The sequence below is a fragment of the Anas acuta genome, chromosome 2 (assembly GCF_963932015.1).
Source record: "Anas acuta chromosome 2, bAnaAcu1.1, whole genome shotgun sequence".
Lineage (NCBI taxonomy): Eukaryota > Metazoa > Chordata > Aves > Anseriformes > Anatidae > Anas > Anas acuta.
In genome coordinates this window covers 64,781,854-64,801,336 of record NC_088980.1, presented here as the reverse complement: position 1 = coordinate 64,801,336, position 19,483 = coordinate 64,781,854, and the positions used below count along the sequence as shown (strand labels likewise).

The 19,483-nt window shown below is 43.4% G+C and overlaps 1 protein-coding gene across 14 annotated transcripts in view; it reads left to right on the top strand.

The window, feature by feature from the left end:
• LOC137850495 (CLIP-associating protein 1-like) overlaps nt 1-19,483 on the top strand; it is a 182,595-nt gene that overhangs the window by 7,508 nt on the left and 155,604 nt on the right. For 4 of the 14 annotated variants that reach the window (XR_011092553.1, XR_011092557.1, XR_011092556.1 and 1 more), the window contains one exon: nt 692-2,331. Coding sequence is in view for 3 of the 14 variants with exons in the window: in XM_068670536.1 (XP_068526637.1) it covers nt 692-701 (10 nt within the window). In the remaining 11 variants the exon portion in view is untranslated. Of the gene's footprint in view, nt 1-691; nt 2,903-3,016; nt 3,678-4,669; nt 5,411-19,483 lie in introns of those variants that run through there. The other 10 variants (XR_011092562.1, XM_068670535.1, XR_011092560.1 and 7 more) reach the window with 9 other exon arrangements.

The following is a 19,483-nucleotide window of genomic DNA, read 5'->3' as shown; positions in this document are numbered from 1 at the left end:
GGAGCAGCAGGAGGAGGCCTGTGAGGAACACATGCATCATTAGCCCCTCCAGCAAGGGCAAGATACTCAGTGTACTTGGTGTTGAGTTGGGCTGAGCTGTACTTTGAAGCTCTCAAGGACAGGGAAATGCTGCTTCCTTACCTTGGGTTGTTGCAAAACAGCTTTTAATGGTTGACAGGTATTTTTGAGAAAGTAAATAAGGAACTCTGTGTTTTTTCAGGGGAATATGTAGCGTGCCTTTTTGAAACCACCAAGTAAAAATTATGCCCGTGGCTTTTCAAAGAAAACTCTCACTAAGCACTGAAGAGAGGGGCATGGTTTTGTGGGCAAGCAGTAGGGTACAGGTACAACTTTACTTGCAGCAGCACAGGCAATGAGGCTGTGTTGCCTGTTATCCACAGATGTCATGAATTGCATGGCCCCAGGATGGCCTAAAGGAAAAACTTGTCCCAGTTGCAACAGAAGTTTTGGAATTTAGTAGGAACCTTTAATAAGGTTCCTTGTTAATCCAGCAGCAAAATCCTTTCCCTCCTGCGCTCTGTGACCAAGACAGAGAATAAGTATTCTGGGCTGGAAGACCTACAAAAAGAGGCCTGGTTTTACAGACCCTGGTTTCAGGCCCCTAGAAAGGGATTGCTTCAAGCTGTAAGAAGTCCAACCACTCCTTGTTTAACCTCTTCACTCTGTCCAGAGCTTTCTGATGCCTCCGGCTGCTGTGTTCATGCCCTTCCCCAGCCAAAATGGAGCCAGGTGGAGAGAAAGTGAGGCTGTAGACCCAGAGAACTCCCTCTTACAGGGTTTGGAGAGCAGAGAAAGTATCAGAGAAAAGCAGGAGCATCTCTTCCTTGGGCTGTTTTGCACCCTTTTGGTATGTACTTACCCCAATGTTTGATGATTGTTAATGCAAGTGTTCCCATGCTGTGGATTTTACTTTCATAGTAGGAGGTTAAAGTTTCAGCTTCTGATGGATGTAGCTTTTTGTAACTATCAATAAAAGCAGTGGTTGAAGGTGGAGTCCTTGAACTCTAAATTGGCTAAGATCCAACTATTGAATCGGCTTGCGTTGGTGTGCTACAGTTTATAATTAGTCTAATCTCTGATAGATTATAATTAATCTCTGTAAGGACAGAAATTAGACAAGTGGTGCTGAGACTACTGAGTCATGTGATAATGGTCATAGGGAAGAGTATCAGAATTTTGTTGCTAGGATAGCACCCCTCTTCTGGAGGAGGAAGTGTTGTCTCTTTCCTGATGGTAACAACTTTTCGTGGCAGGACAGCCAGTCTTCATCACTGGAGAAATGTGTCTGTAAAACCAGTGTGTCTCCTACTTCATGCAACAAACAGAATATAGAAGACCACTCATTTGGATGCCAGACAAACATGCTAACCCCTTGCAGCTGGGTTGTGATGAGAAGGATTTTGCTTGTTATTTTTTCTGACAATGCTTAGGTAGTTCTGGGTACACAAAATTTATGGAGTCCATAAGACTTCTGCTCTCCTCCCTTGCTTGTGAGGAGGGTGGACTTTGTGTTGTGAAAGACAGGTTTTTACACTGTAAACTAGCTGTGATGCAGCTACATCACCAAGGCTTAGGAAAACAAGTTTATTTTGCTCCTTTTGATGGTGCTTAATTGAGAGGGGCTCATGGACCTTGTTTTTCATTCCAAGAAAAACTGTTTCTATTCTTATAGTGGAAGGAACTACATAATGTACCTAATGCTGAGCTAGCTGTTGTATTGCCTGATACTGCTTCTCAGGAAAGTCACATTAAAACCATTATAAGACTTGTGGCCAACCCAGGACTTCTGCTAGAGCAGGACAGTGGACTTCTTCCACTTGTATAACCGGTGCTTGACAGGCAAATTGTTTTCTGTGGCATGAGTCTGGGCTGGAACGGATGGAAACAGTAAACTAAAATAGATAACTCTTGGGATAATGTGGTGAAAATTACATGAAGTAGCACCTGTTACAGTACCAAGTAAATTTGTGGGACCTTCACCTCTCTAGCATTTTGCCTGGTCACACTTTTATCCCTCTTCCTCAGTGACAGGCATCTTAGAGGACACTGCCCCAGAGAAGCTGCTGGCTGGTCATGATGCACCGCCTGGGTGATTTTATTTTCTGCAGCTGAGGTTGTGGTAATTTGTCCTGTCCCTGCTCCTGCCTTCTTCCCCACAGCCCTGTTGCATGCTGTTGTACTCCCATCACCCTGTAAGCTCACAACAAAGCCTTTCACTAGGGAATGAAGGGACTCTCCCAGTGTCTCCTCCTGTCTCCATAAGGTCCTGTGCCAATTCTGTTATGGGGCTCAGCAGTATGACTGTGTAAACTTGCTTGTGGTTGAAATTATGTCCTCATAATCCCAATAACAGGGGTGGCGGGACCATTTAAACATTAACTGTTGTGTGATGGGCATAAGGGGTAATTATGGCAGGGTGTTTTTATCTAAACAAACATTCTCTTATGAACTTACATAAGCATCCTTGATAAGGGGGGAAAAAAATTAGATTTTAAAAGAATTAAATTCTTAGCACAGATTTTAATTTGGAATGATGCCCTTCCCTGCCCCAACCAAACAGAGTATCTGCATACTTAAACTGGAAGGTGACTGGGGCTAATGAGACCCTTGTTCTGCTCTTGGTTGTGCTTCTGGCTGGCAGGCTGAACTTCTTCAGGCAGCCTCCCTTTTCCCCACTTAAAAAGGGTATAAAATGATATTGACCCAATTGGCAAAGTGTGTTGAGGTGGCAGCTTCGCTTCTCTGAGGAACTTGTGGCAGGTCAGAGGCTTGATAACAGCCAAGAACAAAGATGAGGTGTCATCTGGTGTGCATATGGAAGCGCTCCAACTACAGACACTATTTGGCATACAAGACCTGAGCTAAGCACTTCACGTGAAAGGTAACTGCAATGGAAGCACACTGAGATCACTTTGTTCATGGTTACTTCCTTGATAAAACAACCTGCAAACTGTGAAAACTCTTTCCCTTAGCAATTTTTCTTTTTCTCCCACAGCTCCTATTGTATGAATATTCTTATCCTATGTCCTGATAAAAATGTGTTATTTTGAAACCTTTTGCTGGTAACAGCAAAACCTTTTGCTGGTAACAAAACCAGTTATGTCCTGCTCATGCTTTCTAATGACATGGTTCGAAACCTTGTATGTGGACACACTCCGACCTTAACTGGTACTCAGACTGTGGTCTTCCATGAAAACACATAGCTGTCACTTGAATCATGGAATCACAGAATTTCTAGGTTGGAAGAGACCTCACGATCATCAAGTCCAACCTCTGACCTAACGCTAACAGTCCCCACTAAACCATATCCCTAAGCTCTACATCTAAACATCTTTTAAAGACTTCCAGGGATGGTGACTCCACCACTTCCCTGGGCAGCCTGTTCCAATGTCTAACAACCCTTTCGGTGAAGAAGTTCTTCCTAACATCTAACCTAAATCTCCCCTGGTGCAACTTAAGCCCATTCCCCCTCGTCCTGTCACCAGGCACATGGGAGAATAGACCAACCGCCACCTCACTACAGCCTCTTTTAAGGTACCTGTAGAGAGCGATAAGATCGCCCCTGAGCCTCCTGTTCTCCAGGCTGAACAAGCTGAGCTCCCTCAGCCGCTCCTTGTAGGACTTGTTCTCCAGGCCCCTCACCAGCTTCGTCGCCCCGTCGCTCCGTCCCCCGTTGAAGGGAGATTAGTGATTCAATAAGATGACTTCTTCTTGTTGTTGTCACCTTACTAATGAAACAGATTTGCACTATATGTTATCAAAATTTCATTACAAACTATGCAATGTAATGACTAGGTTCTTTTTTTTTTTTTTTTTAATACAAATTAGAGCTACACCTCCTGCAATCTGGTTACTTTAAGACTTCAGAATTTTTTCTTGGTCCCCATTCCTAGTTACTGCAACTGTCGATAAAGAAGACAATCCAAATCTCTCAAAGCTCAGGAACATGGCAGAAAATAGTTCCCCAAAGGTCACAAGTCGTTCCTCTCTGTGAGAGAGGAGCAGAGGAAGAGATTAAAAGCTGACATGGGATGTTTGCAGCTAATGCTACTGTCGGTGTAGTGTTGGCAGCCTGTGGCTCTTGGGGTGCTCTGGAAAGCTGTACTCTCTGTTTAGCCCCAGAGCATGGATTCCTTCATCCTTGTTTAGTTGCTCCGGGCCCTCTTAAAGGTCAGCTGGGAGAAAACAGGAATTGTCTCCTCCAGAGGAAGGTGCAGTGTCTCTCTCCCCATTTGGCAATGCAGAAAAAGTCTAGATGGATGTGTATCAAGCACGGTGGTAGAGAGAAGCTGCATCTTCTTTCTTTTCTGCCTTCCCCTGCAGTAATTTTATTCCCCAGATGAATGAGTCAGGCTTAGTATCAGTTTTATTCCCAACAGTCCTTGATACTCAACTTAAACTCAAAACCTACGCATATCCCTCATAGCCCACAGCTTTTTCTGGAGCTGAGGAAAAGCAGAACTGATGTCATTGGCTATTTTTATATGGTGAAGTCTACAATAATTGATTTTTTAGCAGTGAATTGATTGCACTACACTTGTAAGTACTTGGATTTTATTATTTCTATTTATATAAATTGAGAAATATGTTATATGAACTCAGATGGAGTGAGCCTTTTTCCCTTTTTCTTTTTTTGGTTACTTTCAAGTTCCTAAATGTCACTGCCACCCATCACCTCTTCCCCCAAGTCCTCCAGTGGAAAACGCCAAGGCAGTGCCTGCCAGGAATGGACAGTGGCCAGTCTTGGAATAAAAGCCAGGTGAGTAAACACATGCAGACCCCCATGCTCGCCAAACAGCAAGGTCTGCAGTGAGGGTGGCACCTTTGTCCTCACTCCCTGCTCCTCCTGCCATGGTAAGCCACTAAAGCTTAGCATGAAGCAGCAATAACCTGGTGTATAGACATCAAGAACCTAAATGCTTGGTTTCTGATGAAAGCTGAAATTAGCTATGCTGGAGGTAGGCTGGATGTTTTTCCCATTTCTGGTTTTCTTCTTTGCTTCTGAAGTGCTTGGGCAGCCAGTCTGTTCTCTGTCAACTCCCACTGTTACTTTTTTCCCCTAAAAACAATATTAAAAGTCCTTGTATCTTATTCTAGTATCAGAGAGTAGCCCAGCATGCAGTGTTTTGCCTGTCTGGGTTTAAAATTCTGCTAGCAAAGACACTGCTCCTGTTGTATGCTTGTATCCTCTAGCTGCTTACAAGCAATCCCAGTGAGCACAGCACAGCCTTTGACTGGGTTTACTCCATCAGAGTAAAGCTTTCTTTTTTTTTTTCCTTTTTCTTTCAAGCAATTAAATGTCTGAAAAATAGAAGTTCACTGAATGGAGCACAGAGTGCTGCTCAATGTAGAGCTGCTTCTTATTAAAATAAAACAAACTTTTATTAAAGTGGTACAGATGTTCTCCATCTTTGTTCTGTAAAAATCAAATTAAGGAAATCATAATGTTTTGGATTTCTTTCAGACCCTGACTTAGCAAGCATCTGCTACCCTGGGGAAATTGGTATGAATAAGGTGATGGACAGAGGACTCTTCCAAAAAGATTCAGGAACCTAATGCATGCTTCAGATGTTTCTGTCTAAATGCAGATCCTTAAAACCTTTCTGCTGTCGTAGGGGACATGAAAATCTAACTCTCATCCTCAGCAATGTGCTATTTTCAGGAGTCACAAATTCCTCCGCCTCTTTTTGATTTCTCACCTGTGGGTTGTGATACAAGCATCTGTATGATGTCAGAGCTCTTCATAAAACAGTGGTGGCTGCTTCTCATTCCCTCATTTTCCAAAGGGAAGATCACATCTATTTATTGACGTTCACATCTCTTTACTGCCCAAGGACGCTTCAATTGCTCTCTCTCCCTTCTGTGGAGAATGCCCTAAGCAGCTAACTGGAATCTGCCCTGAAGTACACACTGTTACAAGTCTTCCTGGCTTAAAGTAATCAATTGCATAATTATGAAGGTACACGCACTTGCACACTAGAAAGCCTGACTCTGTGGGGTGGTTATATCGTCATCCTAGGCCTCAGGTCTTATGCCAGGGTGTTAAGGTTTATTTATACATTTATTTATGTAAAGTTAGTATTTGGTGAATTCAGAAAGGAACAAAGGCAGCTTATTGAGCCTTCACAAAAGCTTGTATTAATTCAGCTCCAGTGTTTGGGACCATTACATGTACACAAACACACTCTAAAGGCCAAGCTCCAAATACTTTTAACTGAGAAAAACATGTTGCAGGCAGCACTGTTCCATAGCAAAGCAAGCAGGCTGTTGCTATTGCCAGTGCTTAATGGAAAGGAAACATTCCTTTTTGCCTGTCCATAGCAGGTGTTGCATCAGACTAGGATGTTCTTCATAAATGAAGTATCATGCTAGTGTGTTAAATCTGTGTTTCTTAAAGACAAATAGAAAACATGAAGCAGAGAATATTATCCTTCTGAATTATTTTCCGTAATTTCAGGGCAGGAAATTCTGATCTGTGTTGAACATATAGCCCAGACCGGAATGGGAACTGTATCCCAAGTATTCAAGATAGAAAACACACTCCCTGAACTTTTTGCCACCTAAAGGGTGATGCTAATTAACTTTACCACTATCTTCTTCAAATATTTCTCAAACTGGTATTGTTTAATATGTTTTTCCCCACTGTTTGTCTATATCACTTTGACCAGTGCTACAAATCATTACTGTGAACTTGTGCCATTCTTGCATGTATGTAGAAATACAGTCACTGAAAGCAGCTGATGAAACTTACGGTCACCAGGACAATGGTGTTAAATCCTTGAAAATTTGCTTAAGACTACACTTAGCTCCTAGAAGGGTGGCTTTTGCATTTCTCATTGGACCTCCTAAGGAATGTCCTTCAGAATGTTGGACCTCCTAAGGAATGTCCTTCAGACATTGCTGTATCCTGAAGGGACAGAACAAGCATGTGGTAAATTGTGTAGTTTCAGCCCAGTGCAATTTCAAGCTGGAGACTGTTAATTCCCTGCAAGGAATCTGTTCTTTTGAATGTCCAAACACACACTCAAAATTTCTTTTGTGGGCACTTGAGATCTGCTTCCAGTGTCTATCACACGGAATCACAGAATCACAGAATTTGTAGGTTGGAAGAGACCTCAAGATCATCGAGTCCAACCTCTGACCTAACGCTAACAGTTCCCACTAAACCATATCCCTAAGCTCTACATCTAAACGTCTTTTAAAGACCTCCAGGGATGGTGACTCCACCACTTCCCTGGGCAGCCTGTTCCAATGTCTAACAACCCTTTCAGTAAAGAAGTTCTTCCTAACATCTAACCTAAATCTCCCCTGGCGCAGCTTAAGCCCATTCCCCCTCGTCCTGTCACCAGGCACGTGGGAGAACATGCCAACCCCCACCTCACTACAGCCTCCTTTAAGGTATCTGTAAAGAGCAATAAGGTCGCCCCTGAGCCTCCTTTTCTCCAGGCTGAACAAGCTGAGCTCCCTCAGCCGCTCCTTGTAGGACTTGTTCTCCAGGCCCCTCACTGGCTTCCTCGCCCTTCTCTGGACTCGCTCAAGCACCTCAATGTCCTTCTTGTAGCGAGGGGCCCAAAACTGAACACAGTACTCGAGGTGCGGCCTCACCAGAGCCGAGTACAGGGGGACGATCACCTCCCTAGCCCTGCTGGTCACACTGTTTCTGATACAAGCCAGGATGCTGTTGGCCTTCTTGGCCACCTGAGCACACTGCTGGCTCATATTCAGCCGACTGTCCACCATCACTCCCAGGTCCTTCTCTGCCTGGCAGCTCTCCAACCACTCATCTCCCAGCCTGTAGCTCTGCTTGGGGTTATTGTGCCCCAGGTGCAGGACCCGGCACTTGGCCATGTTGAATGTTGCAGGAAGCACAGCCGAAAGCACAACAGACACCAGTAGAGTCAGATCATGCTCCATTTTATTGCCCGAATAGCCTAACTTTTATAGAGAACTTAACAGGGGTGGACAGTGTTTCACACAAGGTTATTGGTCAAAAGCACTCAGACAAACAACTATAAGAAAACAACCCCACCTGCAAGAAAACAACCCCTTGTGATTAGCAGTCACATAGACCTTGTCCTTGAAGCCAGCTACTGGTAACCATATTTTTCTGAATTCCTCAATTGGGCGATGTGGGAACACTGTCATGGGAACTTCTCATAGTTGCCCTGGTAGCTTGGTTTGCTCAGCTACAGCAAGCCATGGGATTTTTGCTGTTTCAAGAAATCCCTCAACAGTTGAACTTCATGCAGTTGACCTCAGCCCATCGGTGCAGCCTATCCAGATCCTCCTGCAGAGCTTTCCTACCCTCGAGCAGATCGACACATGCGCATAGCTTGGTGTCATCTGCAAACTTACTGAGGGTGCACTCAATGCCCTCGTCCAGATCATTGATGAAGATATTAAAGAGGACCGGCCCCAGCACCGAGCCCTGGGGGACGCCACTAGTGACTGGCCTCCAACTGGACTTGACTCCATTTACCACGACTCTTTGGGCCCGGCTATCCAGCCAGTTTCTAACCCAACGAAGCGTGCACCAGTCCAAGTCAAGAGCAGCCAGTTTCTTGAGGAGAATGCTGTGGGAAACGGTGTCAAAAGCCTTGCTGAAGTCAAGGTAGACCACATCCACAGCCTTTCCCTCGTCCACCCAGCGCGTCACTCTGTCATAGAAGGAGATCAGGTTCGTCAAGCAGGATCTGCCTTCCAGAAACCCATGCTGACTGGGCCTGATCGCCTGCTTGCCCTACAAGTGCCGCATGATGACTCCCAAGAGGATCTGCTCCATGAGCTTCCCTGGTACTGAGGTCAAACTGACAGGCCTGTAGTTTCCCGGGTCTGCCCTCCGGCCCTTCTTGTAGATGGGTGTCACGTTTGCTAGCCGCCAGTCAACTGGGACCTCCCCCGATAGCCAGGACTGCTGATAAATGATGGATAGGGGCTTGGCCAGCTCCTCTGCCAGTTCTCTCAGTACCCTTGGGTGGATCCCATCCGGCCCCATCGACTTGTGCACAACAAAGTGCAGTAGCAGGTCACCAACCAGTTCTTCATGGATGGTGAGGGCCACATCCTGCTCCCCATCCCCTTCCACCAGCTCAGGGTTCTGGGTATCCAGAGAACAACCGGTATTGCCGCTAAAGACTGAGGCAAAGAAGGCATTGAGCACCTCCGCCTTTTCCTCATCTCTTGTAACTAAGTTTCCCCCCGCATCCAGTAAAGGATGGAGATAGGGCTGCCTTTATTTCTGCCTTGGAGTTTTACCCTCTCCCAGAGCTATGCCACCTTCCTCAGAGTGTTTACGTCCCCTCCCCAGGAAACGATTACTAATCATGTCTCATATGCATTTAAAACACACAGCCTCTTACAAGAATGTTTATAAGTAAAACAGCAGGTGAGCTTGTTAACTCCATCTGCTGCTCCTTGCATGGAGTGTATGTTTTGTAAACAAACTTTAATATCCTCTACTGAATTAAAGTGATGTTTTCAACAGGAATACCCTGAGTATAATCATGATATACATACATGGCCTTGTTCAAAAAAAAAAAAAAAAAAAAAAAAAAAAACAATAAAACACACAAAACCCAAAACAATAGTAACTACCATCTGCTGCTTTCCTTAGTAAACATTGTGATATACATGTATCATGAACTCAGTTACACAGATCACTGGGGCATGTTGTCCTAGTTGCTGCTTTTTTGAAATAAGTGTTGAAATAAAGCTTTGCTTCAGGTGTAGCAAACCCATTACGGAATGCTTGTCAAAGAGAAAGGACTTGTTTCAGTGGCTGTGTGTGCTCCTGTATGTCAGTGGGACACTGCCTAGGCACAGCTAATTTGTTTCTGATTGACTTGTGTAATTATAGGCAGGGTTAATAAACAGCACCGGTTACTGCAGAGTCTATCCCCAAATGTTCTATCTTTCTCAGTAAGTACCCTGATTCTGTCATCTGTGTTTTGCCAGGCCTGTTGAGAAATGATAAGATATTTAATCAGATCCATTTTTTGCCCTAACATTACCCCTGGGGTTCACAAGCCTCATGCCTAGTTTTAGAAAAATACTCATTTATTTAGAAAAATGCCAGCCAGAAGTGCTGAGACACTGTGAATGCAGGGGAGGTAGAGGCAAAAGAGAATTTTGCTTTCATGAGGAGAAAATCATAGAATTGCCGCATGGCTTGGTTTGGAAGGAACCTTAGAGACCATCCATTTCCAACCCCCTTCCACAGGCAGGGACACCTCCAACCAGCCCATGCTGCTCAAAGACCCATCTAGCCTGGCCTTGAACACTTCTAGGGATGAGGCATCCATGGCTTCCCCAGGCAACCTGTTCCAGCGCCTCACCACCCTCTGAGTGAAGAATTTCTCTCTAATATCTAATCTATATCTGCTCTCTTTCAGTGTAGAGCCATACTTCCTTGTCCTATCACTGCGCTCCCTGACAAAGGGTCCCTCCCCAGCTTTCCTGTAGACCCCTTTTAGGTACTGGAAAGCCACTTTAAGGTCTCCCTGGGGCCTTCTCTTCTCCATGTTGAGCAACCCCAAATCCCTCAGCCTGTCCTTGGTCACCCTGATCATCCTTGTGGCCCTTCTCTGGACTTGCTCTAACAGCTCCTTGTCTCTGTGCTGGAGGTCCCAGAGCTGAAAGCAAGGCTCCAGGTGGGGTCTCATGAGAGCAGAGCAGAGGGGGAGAATCACCTCCCTTGCCCTGCTAACCACACTGCTTTTGATGCAGCCTGGGACATGGGTCGCTTTCTGTGCTGCGAGCACCCCGTTGAAATGTGAGATTGGAAGCTGCTGGGGAAGATCAGAAGGAAAGCGGGACTTGGAATTCATGGAGAGGTGCTTAAGTTCAGTGAGCAAAGGTATTGGACTGAGATATAAAGAGCATGTGAGAAGAAAGGCAGAAAAGTGGCAAAAAGAGTCAACAAGCATTTAAGGAATGGAGTGTGGGAAAGAAGTTTGTATTTCTCTTCCTTCACCCAAGAAATCACAATCTGTTCATTAAAGAAATGGCAGAAGCTTGAAAGCTAAGAACTCCACGGTTGAGATGTTTGTTTTAATTTGAGCCTTTTTGGATATAAATAACCTGAAATAGTTCTTAATTGTACACTAGGTGTGATAATGCAATGAACAACTTCTGCTAATTGAATTAGGAAAGCATCTTTTAGGAGGGGAAACAAGTTACAAGTCTAGAGGTAATCTATGATGCAAATCTAGGAAGAGAATCATAATCATGGTATGATTCCTAATTTATTGCTCACAGGGTATGTGTATGTATTTGTTTTATTCTACATTCACAGAACATACAGGGCAGACTCCTATCATCCTGCTTTGCTATTGGTTGTAAGTTAATGTTGGGTTGATACACCTGAAATGACTGCATTTTAATACCTTCTCTCTATTTTGGCCAGTCTTCCTTCCCCTCCGTATCCAAACTGACCTGCTGTATTTAAGCAGCTAATGTGGGAGGAAGGAAACTTCTCTGTATCAGTTTTGCACAGCAAAACTCCTGTTGACTGCAGTGGAAGAAAGATCAATCTGCAGTCTTTCTCTTTCTCTCTCTCTTTTTTTTTTTTTTTTGGCCAAAGTACAACCACATGCTGTGTACATGAACCTATTGCATTCAGCAAGACACAAATAGAAAACATCATAAAGTTCCCAAGGCCTTTTTAATATTCAGGAGGTGTCTGTGTTTGATGTGGTGGACACATTGTACGTGATTTGTTACACCTGTTTGTTTCTCAGGTGAAACCCACTGGTGCAAAACTGCAGCCCATTGTATTAAGCAGACTGGTCTCTTGGCAGGTTCATTGTGAGTAAATGATATGCCTCTCGCTGAGTAAGACCTTGATGAACTTGTGTCAAAGTACTTTCAGAATTCGTTTTAGGAGCATGATGTGAATTATATGGAGCAGGTGTGAGTGCCAGAGGAAGGTGGAGGTTGGTGTCACACTGCACAGCTGAAAGTCACCCACCATCAAGTTTGCTTTTCATGTGCTTGGCCAGTGTGAACTCTACTGGAAACAGGAGGCCCTCTGAGGCTATGGTAAGCCTGAAGGCTTTCCAGATCAAACCAGTTGCATGACTCCGCTGCAGCTGAACAGAAGAAAGGCTTCATAGCTTTGTAGAGGGAGCAGGTTACAATCCCAGCATTGTGGTGCTACCTTCTCTTAGGAGGGGGTACTTGGCTTCAAGTCAGATTGTGCCGTGCCACAGGTGGTGAGGGACGCAACCAGCTACCCTGACTAGGAGACAGGGGAAATGTGCGCCCCCTGTTTGGCCCTGGGGAAATGACAACATTTGGATTTGTATCCTTTTGTGCTATAGGTGTTCTGTTAGAGCTGCCCAATGCCCAGTCTCTTTTCTCTTGGAAACATAACATTGGTGATGCCCTAAGGGCACCTACAGAACATCTTTGAGGGACAGCCTGCAGCTTCCTTTCCAGCAAAGTTCATGAGCTGCTACAACTGACAGAGTTTTTGTAGGCTGGGGGAAAGGGGGGTTCATGGAAATTCTTGTTTGCAAAGCAATTTTGTCTGGCTCCTAGTGGTTAGGTATCGAACACAGACAATAAAGTGAAGTGGCAAGTTACTCTTGTCACTCTATATACTGAGGCACCTATGAGTTAATTGTTTTTCTTCTGGTAATGCCCCTGCATATCCAGTGTTAGATGCTGCAGAAGGCACCAAAGCCTATAGCAGAAATCCCAGTACACTTGACAGAGACTGTATCTCTAGTTCAGTATGGAAAGAAAAAAAAAGAATCATGAAGTGGCAGAACTTTGGGCAGCTGTGTTCTATGAGATGCTCATGTTAAATATTTTTTTTTTTTTTAACTGGGTTAGCTCTCCTGTGTTGATCCTCCCTTGAGGAAGGGAAGCCTTCCATTTGCAAAACACTACCATGGAAGACTTCTCCATGGTAGTCTTATTAAACTAAAATAGGGGCACTTAACCATGAAAATGCTGTACCTGCCAGGTTAAATCTATCCAGGTCCAGCATATTTTTAAAGGTGTACAGTCAGGAATAGGTAGTGGTAGTAGTGGTTCCTGTAGTGGTTCTAACAATGTTTTGTTTTCAGCAATTGGGATTGTGGGGAACAAAAAAAAGTAGTGGGAATATCAATTACTAAGAGTGTCAAAAGGAGTCTGATAAACTGCCACTCAAAGCAGACTTCTTTCAAAGCTAGAAAAGCTATGTTAGAAGCATAGCGAATTTCTTCGCTATGTTGGGACAATCTGAAAAACTTCTTAAGCTTCTCTACATGTTTCCAAGTACTTTAAAAAAAACAGGAAAGATGGATTACAATGTTACCCTATATCAGCATCTCTTATGTAATTATAAGGCAGTAAAGTTACAAATTCAGAACCTGTTTGATTTTATTTTTCATAGAAGATTTTAAATAGCACAGTTTGTAATAACAGTCACTACTTATAAAGAAGAAAAATGCTTTCTGCCAGTTCTTAAAGGTTATGTTTGCAGAAGCAACCTTGGTTAGGGATTTGCATTTCAAAGCTATAATTTTCTGAAGTCACGTTCCTAGTAGCGTTATGCTCTGTTGGTGTGAACTGTGACACCTACATGCATAGCATCACGTGCAACTGTCACTGTTTGAACAAAGCCTTCTGGCTAGATTTGAACTTCTCATAATTAGAATGTCATTTAAAAAAAGATTTTTTTTCCCAGTTTTTCAGAGCCAGCATAACTCCCCCACATGCCCCCATCCTTATTGCTTAAGTGATGCAAGAGAAGATCTCAAGTAATACATTGACATCTGCAAACTAGACTTAATTAGTTCTCACGATATGCTTTTGAGAAGTAATCTCTTTTACCAGTTCTTGGTGAGCGGGGCTCTGCTAACATCTGCTACCAGTGGGGCTAGCTCATGATCAAGGAGTACACAGGCAGCAGAATAGTAAAGAAGCAGAGCTAAGTTAACCTGCTTCCCCTCTCTGTAGTCTTCACTCAGCAGCTTGTTTTACGTTTTGACTCGAGTCCATTGTGCCATGCATCATGATCTTACTTACTCTGTACAGTCTGGTTATAGTGAAGAAAATGCTTAGTTCTATGTTTAAAATCCTCCTAACAAAGCTAATTTAAAAGAACACAATGCATTCCAGTCAACAAACAAGCAAAACAGAAGGGGTATTAGATAGCCAAGAACAGGTATTACTTAGCGCTTGGCATGGTAAGAATGATGACTAATTCTCCTGGTATTAAGGAGTTGAGGACAGGGCAGCAGAAGAGATTTTAGACTGCTCTAAGAAAGTGGTGAAAGCTTATATTTACTAGGCTGGCTTTTGCCATCCAAATGATCTTTGGATCTTACAGGACTTGTAAGACCATAGGTGACTGCAAAGGACACTTTCAAGGTAAACACCTGAGGGAGGGTTAGGGAGGGTTAGGTATACAGAAGCAAAGATGATAGGTTCTCCTTCATTTTTCCTTCTCCCGAAAAAGTATATGTGCAATGTGCCACCTCTACTATCAAATGAGCTTTGTATTTGCTTGCACTATTTTATAGTGCCCCATCTCTCCCACCAGTATCCTCTTAAGTGAATGTTTTTCACTGTGCAATTCTACTTTGGTGGTAGGAGTAAGAACAGGGAACGAAGAGTGTTAGGGAAGACAGTCTGCTGCATTCTGAACTACTTCTAAGGTGGCCTTCATGAACCGCTTCATGGTGGCCTTGTTACCTCCTTCCCTCTATTCCCTTTAAGTGTTGAGTCATGCTTTCCATGATGGAAATTGCAGATGGAGTTTGGTTTAACACCCCCTCTCTCCTGCCTCCACCCATGGTTTATGGTTACTTTAGGTCAGGCTGTTTTGCCTCTTTTAATGTAACAGGTGGCAGGTGCTGATGGCCTAGAATAACAGTGTGATGTAGTTTTAAACATGACTTAGTTCTTCTAGCTATTTCTTATATTAGCAAAGTGCATTCCCTTTTGCATCAACCTAAAAGTAGTTGAAAACTGCAGTTAATAATACCCATTAACCAGAAACTAAGCACAGAAAAACTAAAAATGGTAATGTGATGCTTTTATTCTTTATCCTCAAATAAACTTATGTTTTGGCTGGATGTTTTAGATGTACTTCAATTCCTCTGGAGCAGATATTACAGGTTCCTCCTAAATCCTGTTTTGAAAGTAGCTGCAGTGCAGTTATGTCATTAACTGACAATGTTGACATAGTAAGGAACTGCTTGGAACAAATATGTATGACAGAAGCAAGGTCATCTGCATCTGGAGTACCTGTGTTAATGTGCATCTTGTTGGTATTTCAGCAGTAAGAGTGACATAGTCAAAATGTTCAAGGGGAGGAAGGGGGATTGGAATACAAGGCAGTAAACTGTCAAAGTCTGCCTCTTCTAAGCACATAATGAAGTCCCCTCCACTTTTCAAAACCACTTTAAATTCATCTGGATTAAAGCAGTGAAAAAATATAGCATAATTGTTTGCTAGGAGTATGGCAATTTGTGACAACTGTAGTATAGGAGAGATGTATGCTGAAATGCCCAATAGCTTCTGCATCATCCGGAAATTATCCTGGTACTGCAGAATAAGCCTGTTAATGAAGTAACCCTAAAAAAAATTTCCTACTTTTCAGGTAGGAAATTCCTACAAAATGCATATGCAGAAAATGACATTTTGTACTTAATGTTAGCTGACCCTTCTCTCTTCATCGGTGAAGTTTCTTTTGGTATGTACAACTGTAATCCTCTTCTTTATAACTGCCTTGTTTGGCTTTCTTGTGTTTATCTGAAGTATGTTGTTTATTGGCAAGAATGGTCTAAAGATACTGCTGACCCCTTGCTCCTGTTACTGCTGCCATATGCTGACCTGTCAGCTCTGTCCATGCAACCATCTGTGGTGAGGCAAGCTTAATGCTTTCCCCTGCCAAAGGCCATGGAAGGCCACTGAGCACCTCTGTGTGCGCCAGCCACATGCTATGCTGAAGAGCTTGAGAGGTTTTTCTGGATGCAATCATGCAAAATAGGCAATAACAGTATATTCAAAAAAACTGAAAGCACCTTGAAGGTGGCCTCCAAAATAAGTGTTAAGGAGGGCACCGAGCTCTGATTTCTGCTTATAGCTGGATTATGCATTTCACAATGATCATTTTACTTCCCAAAACACATTCCAAGAGACTATTCTGGTCTTGCCTACCACGTTTTCAGAAGTGCAAAATAGTCATTGGGGTATCCCATTTCTCCTTTTCCTGCCTTCCCAATAAGATCCCCTATGAATTATGCTTGCCCCTTCTCTTCCCCTTTTCAAGAGGTTGAAATTGTGTTGCACTGAGTTCTACAGAGAAGTTCGTACATATAGGCAATATTCAGCAAATTTCAGTTGTCCTGCAGGAAGAAAACCTGCCTGACTGTCCTTAATTCCTAGCTTCTACATGAAGAGTAGTCCTTTAAAATTTCAATGAGCTTTTCATACTTACTATGTTGATTAAAAGACAGTTGTTTACTAATATTCTAATTGTTTTGAAGTATAAATCTTTGGGGGAGGGTGATAGTTTCAGATCATACCTTAGGGAACTGTCAAAGGATATGCAGTCTTTGATAACTGCTGAAATAGTGAGAGATACACTTACGTTTTAGTTAGAATAACAATCTACTCCTGAGTAAGAGAGAGAGCTATTTGTGCCCTAAGGAAGGGTACATGACAGAAGTCTGTGTTCAGAGAAGGCAACAGTAAACAATGCCAGCAATATCCAGTAGATCAAATGTTTCTAGGATCTAGTGTTACTTGTCTGTGAAATCATGTTGAATTGCTGGTTCCCAAGGAACTCATAACATTAGTAATGGTCCTAGATGAGATAATACTTTGCACACACTCTAAATGCATGTTATGTCTCCATCATCATTATTGTTAGGTATTCCAGGATGTGCATGTTAATTGCAGCTGCATGTATTAGTAGGCTCTTAGGCAATGAAGCAGTAATTCTCTGGTATCATTTGCTTTGCCAGCCAGAAAGTCAATGCAGAATTTCTATCTACTACATTTGTATCTACTACATTTCTATCAAAGTTTAGTTTCTTTACTCAGAGATTCTCCTGAACACAATGCCCTTACTGTCTTTACTAACTTTCATCAAAAAGCAAAACTGTCTTTAAGCCAAAGTCTACACTGACATATGTAGCATTCCTCTTTCTGACTAGTTATATAGGATGCATAAGGCAGACCATGCATGTTTCTGGACTGACTGTGTACCTCCAACGCAAGATGCATATAGCATGCCTTGAATTTGACCTTTATTTCCAGTTGTGGCATGTGGTTGAGTCAGCAGAGAAGTCAAAATGAGTTGCAGCTGGATGATATGGAGGCTGGAGTAAAGGGAGTGAATAGTGCGGGTAGTTAGGGCCTGGCGGCCGGAAGATGTGGCGCTGTACGGAAAGGTGGAGCCCCTCCCTTGATGGACAGTAGCGTGTGGTCTGTGATGTAAGCAAGCGGAAGTGACGCTATGGGCCTCGGGTAGATAACCCCATGTGACTCGACAATAAACGCCATTTGCCGTGCACCACATTGGTGTCTGTGAGCCGATGGACCGAGCGGCCTGGGGTTGGTCGCCGTGCCGTTCCTGAACCAGGTCGCCACTGCCCCCTGACGGCAACAGAATAGTTGTGCCAAGTGCTATAGAAATAGAAAAGAATTCAGAGTAAATTCTGAAAATTGGCATTTAAATTTCAAAAGTTACAGGTTATAGGAACTGATTGGAAAGCAGACTTTTGTTAGGCCTGTAGAATTATTGTTAATAATATGAAGTATGTTTCAGACTATGGAAGATCTATGAGTGATAATTGTGATGTTAATTCTGCAAAGAGCTTGTTACTCATACTTGATGCACATCTGGCATCCTTTCGTAGGTAATTTTGTAACTCACCATAGAGATCTGCATGATCCTAAGCTTATTGAAACCGAGACAGATTGATTAAGGAGGCATTGGGGAGGCATTGGGGAGGCATTGGGGAGGCAGGGACAATCCCCAGACATGGACTGTATATCTCGAAACAAGACACTGGAACTCATGATAAGGAAGCGGCAGACGGACAGAGAAACAAATGTAAGGACTATAAATCTCAAAATTGGACATTGGAATTCATTATAAAGATACAACAAACAGAAGAATTGGCAACAACCAGCTCTCGCAATTAAGAAACGTGCCAATTCAGCAGATTCCTGACCAAAGGTGAAAAGTACACTGTGAGGAAGACTCGGGGTCTTCCTCCCAAAGACCCCTGCCCACGTCCCAAAGACCCCTGCCCACAATTCTTGGGAGGCTCTACGCAGGCGCAAGGTGCCAAAAGGCTAATTAGCATGAGAAGCGAGGGAAGGCGGGGATAGGTAATGCATATGTATAGGCGCTTGTAGAATATTGATAGATTGATTGTATAAATTCAAGACTGCTTTCCGCTTTGGGTATGCACGATAGGCGGAGAGATCCCCCGTGCATCCAGCGCTGCAATAAAGAATATACCACTTAAAGGAATTTCGGCTTCGATCTTTGAATCAATCTGGCACCCCAGATGGGACTACCTCTCTGCCGGTCCGCAGGACCCGCTGGGGACAGGACTCCCTAGGGTACCCCCGGGATTTCCCGGAGGGACTCCTCGACTCACCGGATCACTGCGGAGGCAGACAAGGACCCCATCATTGTAAGTGAGTATATTCTTTATTCTGGTTTGGTTTTCTGGTAGACCGGTCGTCTGGGACTGTCCAGTAAGTCGGAAGGTGACTTCTGCAGGACAGTATTGGGTATATACTTTGTGGTTAGTACCACAAGTATATCTGGGGACCTTGGGGTCCATCTGTATCTGGAACTGTCTGTAAGTCAGAAGGTGATCTTCTGCGAGGCAGCGTTTGGTATATACTTTGTGGTAAGCACCATAAGTATATTTGGGGACCTTAAGGAAAGAGCTCGCTTTAAGGTCCATCTGGAATTGTGTTGTTTATTTCGGTTTTCTGACTCATGGAGTATGGAATTTAACTCTGGTTATTGTTACTGTGATTTTGGCTATTTTTCTGGTGGTAATAGTAGGTTCGTGGCATTGTTATAAGAGAGATATCGTTACGGTGTTACACAGTTCGGTTTTCTGATTTATTGCATGTGGAATTTGACTCTGACTATTGTTATTGTGATTTTAGCAATATTGCTGGTAATAGTAGCTTTGTGACATCGCTACTGAAAGATATTGCGTGCCTGTAATTTTGTGAGTGATGCGTTTTTGTGATACGCTTTTGTAAGTAACACGTGTATTCTGAAAGTGTAAACTGGAAAATGGGGGGGCGAGTAAGCAGTGAAATTCCTAAGAAAAGTGCGTTAGGATGTGTTTTGAGTCACTGGAAGGATATTGGAGGATCTGCCGGTGGAAGTGTGAACAGGAAAACATTGATAAAATATTGTAATCAATGGTGGCCGCTTTATAAGCTGGAATGTGGAGAAAAGTGGCCCCTAAATGGAACT